Source organism: Danio rerio, chromosome 1 (genome assembly GCF_052040795.2).
Source record: "Danio rerio strain M-AB ecotype USA chromosome 1, GRCz13ab, whole genome shotgun sequence".
NCBI lineage: Eukaryota > Metazoa > Chordata > Actinopteri > Cypriniformes > Danionidae > Danio > Danio rerio.
The window spans coordinates 42,442,562-42,451,627 of NC_141021.1; the positions used below are offsets into that span (position 1 = coordinate 42,442,562).

Sequence of the window (9,066 nt, forward strand, 5' to 3'; positions counted from 1 at the left end):
GTCTTTTGAACCTTTAACAGCATTTTTTGTGTTAGGTAATTATTTATAATTTATTTAATTTAAAAATAGCATTTAATTAAAAAAATAACTGATAGCCCATAGTGAAGTCTCTGCAATCCATATATAATACACTTAATTGGTAATAATACTCCTCAGTGTATAAAATGACTGGTATTTTATATAATAATAGCCTATAAACCTTGTCAATATCATTATCGCAATTCCATTCCGAGCCGCACGGTGGCATATTTGCTGTCATTGAATTTTTCCACAACACAATCTGTCTGGGGAGCGAGAAGAAACACCTACTTCCGGATAAACAAACGATTAACGTGAACCTTCAAGAGCGCTAATACCGCATTTCAGCAGATTTCGATCACAGTTCTTCTCTATCTCTCGTAGCTTGTATTTGAGTGGTTATGAATTCGCTTGTGGGATACGGGCTCTCATCCGAGTCAGAAGACGAGGAGACAGGAGAGGACAATCCAAAGGGGTGAGCTATTCATAACATTTATATTACATTTTAAGACAAACGTTAAGTGTGGAGTAAGTTAGCGTATTTCTACTGTTTTATACTTTAAAAGGACAATTGACTAAAAAAGAACATGTTATTACCTGCTTACTTTCATTCATAACAGTGAAGTGAATAGCTACTGGTGCAGTCACCTTCAAAAAAGGGACGAAAATCACAATACAAGTAGTCAATACACTGTATTTTAAGTCCTCTAAAACGATTTTAAAGGTTTGTGTGCTGAAAGAACAGATATACATTTAAATTCATTTTCTCTTTTCACCGAAAATAATGCTTGAGGGTTGTAGTCACCATTCACTTTCTATATGTGGGAAAGAGCTCATTTAATTTGCAACATTACCTCATTTTGTGTATTTTGTTTCAAAATTATATTATTAATATGATGTGCTTTAATAATGAAAATAATAAAAGACTAAGTGTATTTATTTACAGTGTATAGCATGACTGCTTAATTAAAAGGGTTTGTAGTTATAAGTTGTCACTATTTAAAGAAATATCTTCATTTTTATGTTCACTTACATTCTAAAGCACATGTAACGTAAATACTTCAAGTGTGAAAATACCAATATTATAAATAAGACATAAGATTTAGTGTATCTTAAATTCATGTCAGTCTAATCAGCAGAAAAGTCATTAAAGTGACATCAAATTAAAATAATGTATGTTCAGGATTTCTGCAGGTTTCTTCAAGTCAAAGTTTTTAGACCGTTTTAAGACCATTATGAATGAAATTTTAGATTTATACAGGACTAAACATTAAGGGTTTTTGTTTTGGGCCAGCTAGTTCTGTAAATAGTTTTTGTATTATTGGAAGATCATGTAAAGCAGGGCTGTTTAAATTCGGTCCTGGAGGGCTGGTGTCCTGCAGATTTTAGCTCCAACTTGCGTCAATACACCAGCATCCATGTTTCTAGAAAGACTTATAAAGCTAACACTGGAGTTTGATAATGCCAAATTCTGTCATACGGTGCTGCGAAAAGGGGCGAGATTAAACAAGATGATCAGACATTAAAAAAAGCGAGCGATTGCTCCATATTTCAAATATTGGTCCAGAGAGGTCATGTTTTTATCCTTGATTGGTCTTACGCAGTCAAGTGATGCGATTTCACATGAACTTTGCAAACAGCGAACTGCGAAGCTTGCCGCATGACCTTGCGTTTTCAGTCTGACGCTCAAACCGCCTTTCACTGCACACAACATTTGTACATAACTGTCAGAATGCGCCCCCTTGTGGCAATCGCACAGACTTTTCAGTTCTGCAAGCACCATGGGGGAGCAGCTAATCTCGCAGTGCCCGAAATAAAAGAGTGCCAAAACAAGAGTGATTATCCTCTGTGTGTTCACCATGGTTGAATGAATGACTGAATACCCGAAACTCAGACTGTTAAAAAATATGGGAGGGCATGTGAAGACAACATAATTTAAAAATAAATAAATTATTACTTTATTACTTACATTTATGAATATATATATATATATTTTTTTTAAATACAGACTTTTTCTGATTTAAAAAAAATAACCAAAAAAAGTACTATTTATCATCTCGAGCACACGGACCTGCTTGGACAACACTGGAATACATCACATCCGGTTGGCCGGTCGCATACGGTCTATTTACAGGAGTTCAAATATTTTAACGGGTCCACAACTCGGTTTGGATCCGAATTTTCCGCATATGGAGATGATCGGAACTCCACGCAGCTCCCGGACTACTCTCCATTGGAAATGAATGACTTCCGGGCTGTAGCTTGAAGTGTGCAGTGGAAAGGAGGCTTCAGACCGGAATCGCAAGGTCATCCATCAAATTTCACAGTTCGCTGCTTTGCAAAGTTCAAGCTTGGTGAACTCTGACCTGCAGAATCGCATCATTTGAGTACGTGAGACCAATCAAGGAAAATAACATGACCTTTTTGGACAGATATTGCTGCAATCGCTTACTTTCATATCTATTCATCTTGTTTAATCCTTTTAAGGCCCCTTTTCGCAGTGCCTTACAACAGAATTTCGCACACACAAACTCTAGTGTGACCACATCTTTATAGGGCTTTCTAGAAACAGCCATGCTGGTGTGTTAAGGCAAATTGGAGCTAAAATCTGCAGGACACCGGCCCTCCAGGACTGAGTTTGGACATGCCTGGTTTAACTGATCTACCATTAATACAAACACTATTGACAGAACTAACTGGCCCATTAGAAAAATCTTTAATGTTTAGTCCTGTATAAGTCTAATATTTAATTCATAATGGCCTTAAAACGGTCTAAAAAGGCCTAAATTGTTGCTTTAGTTTTCTTTCCCTGATTTCAGAATTTAATTAGAGAAAAGTCCAGTTAAAATGTCGAACGGCTGTTGTGAATTGTCTCTCTTTGCAATAAAAAATATAAATAAAAGTATTGAAATTGACTATTGGTGATTGGGTGTTGGCTCAATAGGGTAGCTTTACCTAAACATAGGAAAATTAAGACCTGTTTAAAATGATTTAAGACCAACAATATAATATTGCAGTAAATTTAAAACTTTTTTAAGGCCTAAAATTTAGTTTTTGAAATTTAAGACTTTTAAAGACCCCACGGACACCCTGATGTTCTAACTAAGTGGGTCAAAAACAATATACATTTAAGAGCATGAATAAATAATAATACTCTGTCAAAACATCCTATTTGCTTTGAATTTTTAAGCTGAATCAAATTAACGTTATGTGTCCATTGAACTTATTCTATACAGTTGTAGTCAGAATTATTAGCCCCCGTTTATTTTTTTCCCAATTTCTGTTTAACAGAGAGATTTTTTTTTCAACATGTTACTAAACATAATAGTTTTAATAACTCCTCTCTAATAACGGATTTATTTTATCTTTGCCATGATTACAGTAAATTATATTTGACTAGATATTTTTCAAGACACTTCTATACAGCTTAAAGTGACATTTAAAGGCTTAACAAGGTTAATTAGGTTAGCTAAAAAAAAAACTGCTTTTATTCTAGCTGAAATAAAACAAATAAGACTTTCTCCAGAAGAAAAAAATTATTAGACATACTGTGAAAATATCCTTGCTCTGTTAACATCATTTGGGTAATATTTAAAAAAGAAAACCAAATTCAAAAGGGGGGCTAATAATTCTGGCTTCAACTGTATGTTAAACTGATTGAAAACAGCTTGCCTAACTTATAAAATTAAGTTAGAACATTGTTAACTAAGTTTAATAAATTACAATGACCTAAAAACATAGGCTGTCAGGTCTAATAGATTATATAAATTTTACAGTGTATTAAACATATATTATAATTTCAAATGACTCAAGATTAGTTTGCATTTGTTTCTTTAAACTGCACACTTTTTTTTTACTTAAATTATGAAAAATATGAAATAAAGGTGCTTTTTTTATAAGGATAGAACTAACAATCTTCGTGTGTGTGTGTGTGTGTGTTTGAGTTTGTTGTATATGCTAATTACTAATAAGATGGCAATAGTCTCTATTCACTTTCATCAGTAAATAATGACAGACTAAAAGAAAGGCAAACTATTCCTTTAATGAATCAAGAATGATCAAGTGTCACTTTATTAAATAAACATCTTGAATTGTCTCTGCTTAGCACCTTCATAAAGCCAGAAAGTGCTGTAGAGCAGACGAAAAGCCGTAATTTCCTGCTGCAGTCGGAATCTCCGTCCAGTGATTCTGAATCTGATCCAGAAAACGAAGATCAACAAGAGGCCCCTCAGCCATTTTCAAAGCCCTCATCCACCCCATCGGTCCGTCCTTACCCACAAAAACTCCCACCTCCACCTCTGGGCTCAGGTGGAGCGCTTTCTTCAGCCAGCAGTGTGTTTACAAACCCCTTCAAAGAAAAGGCAGAGGAGAGTCTGAACGTCCTGCAGAAACACGTACCTCTCACTTTACAAGCTCGTCCCACCCAGATTGGCGGGAAGCGCATTTGTGTGGCCTACAGGAAGGACGGACGCTGCCGCTTTGGGAGCAAATGTAAGTTTGCACATGACAGCGATCTGCAGAGCAACCTTAAGGTCACTTCTGACAGTGGACCAAAAGACACCAATGTTACACACAAAAATGATCCCCTGGCTTCTGGAGAGGAGGACAAGGAGACTGATGAAGAGAAGGACAATGAACAGAGGAAGAAGAAAAGAGTCGGGGTGAATGATTCTCTTATTCCACCTAAACGTGCACTCAAGCAGTATGCCAGACTCTCACATCCATAAAAGACACACCGCTTTCTGTCTGTGTGACCTATTTTGGCTGATTATTCACTTTTGTTTTTGTTTTAAACACTCTGAATGCTGTTTGTGTTATATCTATTTAGTGACCATTATCTATTAGTAACACAATTAAGTGTTAATATTAAGTGTTACTAATGAGGAGGTAAAATCGGTCTGTAAAAATGTGTTACAGACTTTCTCTAGAGGTGTTTAGTGGACAAAGGAGTATGGAACAAAATCAATGCCAAAAGTATTGAAATAAAAAGCTTATCGAATAGCACAAACTGAAAATAGCAATACTTCGAATTTACAACTGCTTGCATTTTAATGACTTGGATTGCCAGGATTTGTAATTTTTTGGTCCTGAATTTTTACATAGCTGTTTATTTAAGCTGTGAACATCTCAACTAAAAATATTTTAAACACATTTTATGCTTAAAAATGTAATAATTCTTATTCAATTTCCAGATTTCACTCACAAAATATTCAATACCGGTGAAAAATACGAAGTGTAATGTTCTAAAGGTCATTTTGGGTTTATTTTATATCAGTTCAAAAATTCAGTGGATCAAATTCGGCTCTAAAAATTTGACATTACATCCGAGAACTGCAGGAAAAGCAATAGATTGCAGACTGACAATCTCGCTGCTTTTTCACTAGCAGGTGGACTAATTTAAGATGTTTAAACCAATAAATAAGTGAGGAACAAAACAAATAAAAGCATCAAAAGTAGCATTTAATATTGCCAATGTCAAATTTTAACAGCCGAATTTGATCCACTAAATTTATGGAGGCGAATTTTTGAACTGAAATAAAGTGAATTGAAAATTGTCTTGAATATTATAGATGAAATCTGGAAATTAAGAATTATTTAATTTTTAAGCATGAAAACATGTTGGAAATATTTTTAGTTGACATATTCACAGCTTAAATAAACAGCTGTGTTCAATTTCAGGAGCTAAAATTAGAAACCCTGTTAATCCAAGTCATTTAAATGCAAGCAGTTGTTAGTTCAATGTATTATTTTTCTGAGTTTGTGCTATTCGATAAGCTTTTAATTTCAATACTTTTGGCATTGGAAAAATGTAATGAATACGTGTTAGGATTAAAATGTAGGTCTGTAGTATAAAAAACTTGTTATATTAGTGAAAATATCGGTACATATTGGTTGCTTGATGACTTTAAAACGTGTTTGGTCATTGTGTGTTCCCCCTTTTAAACAATTAATTTTTAGTTTGTTATATATATTTATTTATTTCTGGATATGATAGAGATTTTCCTTACATAGAACTGGTTTAAATCAGATGCATTGTTCAGAAGTACTTTTAAAATATATTAGTACTTTTTATTAATCAAAGATTTATTAAATGTATTAAACTGGTTGGCTGTGACTGTAAAGACCTTTATAAAGAATGTTTAGATTTCAAATATGGAAAATAAAACCCTGCAAATTACCCACTACTGTTTTTTTTTTACACTATTAATAAGATTTTCATGGTGTGCTAAATGAGCATATTAGGATCATTTTTAGGTCACATGATACTGAAGAGTGTAATAATGAGACTACTGATGCTAAACGTTCGTCTTTGATATTATAGTAATAAGTATAGTTATTTGTAATCAATTTGTTTTGGTAAAACTTTAGTTAAAGGATCAACTCTCACCTTTAAGTCACTCTATAGTGCCTGAGTACCATTATTAAGATGTTGGCTGTTAACTTGTGCATAAGCTAAAAGTCATAATTAATGGTTGGTTACCTTCCTGCTGCGTTCAGGTCAAATATGACCAATTTACAAGTTGAAACACTCATAGGTATTGTGTTTTACATCTGATTGCCTCAAGGCCTTATAATATCCTCCACAGTATGCACTTAATCATGTAAAAGTGATGATCACCTCTTTCTTTGAATTCTGTTTGTTTTAATTGTCCATGTTACACATATGGTGTTCCCGGTCAAAAGTGACCTCTGAAGGAAATGAATGGGTATCTTGACTATAATTAACCATCAAACTGAAAACATTTCCATACACAATACCCCAACTCACTCACACACATTTCAGACTGAGCAATGTCTTTTGTGGGTACACATCTCTCCTATGCTTGTGTCGATCCTCCAACGTTATGACCTTTATGACATTACATGTATGTTTTGTAATACATTTTAGTGTCTGTTTGTATTTTCACTGCAGCTAATTTACAGCTAAAGAATGCTTTTTGACTGAACAGTTAAAAGAAACCGGGAACACAAAAGTAAAGGGGCGGGAGGTGAACACGACAGGAGGGTTAATAGCAAAAATTTTAGCAAGACATTTAAATTGTACCAACATTTCAGTTTACTGTTTTTCCTCTGAATTTTTGATCAAATAAATGCAGTCTTGGTGAGCAGAAAAGACTTTTTTTTACAAACTTTCAAAAAATATTATCAAACACTAGAAAGATGCTTCGTCAGTCAGTGTCATATATTTGGTTTCCACTACTTCTACCTTCGCATTTCCTTTGCCATCATAAAATGTTTAAAAAAAAAGATAATTTTGGTGTGATGCCGTGTGAAGTTTTTTCTGTGTGATGCCTAAATTACATTGTAACATTTCAAACAAATGCTTTGTTATTAGTTATTCATTTATTTAAGCAAAATAAGATTAATTTAAATATGATCATTTATACCGTGTGCATCTCTAATTTCTACAGTACCAATTCACGCCACACGATGGCGCAAATTTGCTTCACGCACTCAGACTAACATAAAGGTGATAGTTCACACAAAAATGAAAATTAGCCATTCATGTACTCGGCCTCAGGACTTCCAAGATATGTGTCTTTTTCCTTTGCTTTAGTAAACCATTTAAAAAGCTTTAGCAGAAATTTGGTCCTAGGTTATAAAAAAAAAAAAGTCAACAGCTACCAACATTTTTAGAGTCATAAAAAGAAAAACAGACTAAAGCCCTGCTCACACTGTGAGATTTCAGCCACCATTTTGTCATCGGAGACAAATTTGGGAAATCCTAAAAGATTCCTGAAATCCTAGGATAAAATCTGGGATCTTTGTTCGTTGCTTTGACGTTCACTGACAGCCGGTAAGTGTCGACTGGATCAGATTTTTCCACTGATGAAGTTCTGGCAGTGTGAGAAGATTTCAGACACTTTCCTGCAGTGTGACAAGAGCAACGATGAGCATCAATCCAAGCACCAATAGGAGCTCTGAATATGATGAGGCGATCTATGCGACAATTCAAATGAACTTAGGGAAATGTCACTCTTTTTTTTCTTCTTCCTGGTTTAATTACTGAGACTCGCTTTGTGCAAAATTATTTATGTTTGCTTTGAGGAATCATTTTAGAATGCGGGATAGTAAAAGTGTCTCAGATGGATGACGTCAAACTCCGTTTTCTTCAGGGGCGTTTTCTTTCGTGTTTGGTGCATCTTCATTGTCTTTCAGTCTGACTTTGACAGCTGAGATCTTACTGTGTGATATGCTATAATTATTCAGGATTATTAAAATAAATAAATACAAAATTGCACAGTGTGAGCAGGACTTAAACTAAATCAACACCCATGGCTTCTGACAATACATTAAGGCAGTGTTTCTCAACCACGTTCCTGGAGGACCACCAACAATGCATGTTTTGGATGTCTCCTTTGTCAGTCACCCCCATTACAGGTTTTTCAGTGTGGTAATGAGCTGATGATCTGAATCAGGTGTGTTTGCTTAAGGAGACATGGAAAATGCGCAGAGCTGGTGGTCCTCCAGGAACATGGTTGAGAAACACTGCATTAAAGTCTTATGAAGCTAAATGGGGTGACACTGTGGCTCAGTAGTTAGTACTGTTGCCTTACAGCAAGAAGGTCGCTGGTTCGAGTCCCGGCTGAGTCAGTTGGCATTCCTGTGTGGAGTTTGCATGTCCTTCCCATGTTCGTGTGGTTTTCCCCACAGTCCAGACATGCACTATAGGTGAATTGAATAAACTAAATTGGCCGTAGTGTATGTTTGTGATTGGGTGTTGCAGCTGGAAAGGCATCCGCTGTGTAAAACATATGCTGGATAAGATGGCAGTTCATTCCACTGTGGTGACCCCAGATAAATAAAGGGACTAAGCCGAAGGAAAATGGATGAATGAAGCTAAATGATTAGTCTGTGCAAGAACTTCATTTTGTGAATCACCAAGGACCAAATTTTCAGCTTCTTTAATTTTACCGAAAAAAAGGTCGCCTATACCTTGAACGAATGGAGGCAGATTTTCAGTTCTATAGTGAACTATTCCTTTAAGGCCTCCACTGCCACAGAACAACACACACACACACACACACACACACACAAAACAGATGG

General features: G+C 35.2%; 1 protein-coding gene across 1 annotated transcript; it reads left to right on the forward strand.

Annotated features, from left to right (window-relative positions):
* The first annotated feature begins 275 nt into the window (after positions 1–275).
* On the forward strand, positions 276–6,196 carry si:ch211-113e8.11. The gene is made up of 2 exons (XM_087237410.1): positions 276–493; positions 4,124–6,196. The coding sequence occupies exons 1-2, from the start codon at positions 420–422 to the stop codon at positions 4,743–4,745; spliced, it is 696 nt and encodes a 231-aa protein (XP_087093536.1). The 5' UTR covers positions 276–419; the 3' UTR covers positions 4,746–6,196.
* The last annotated feature ends 2,870 nt before the right edge of the window (positions 6,197–9,066 follow it).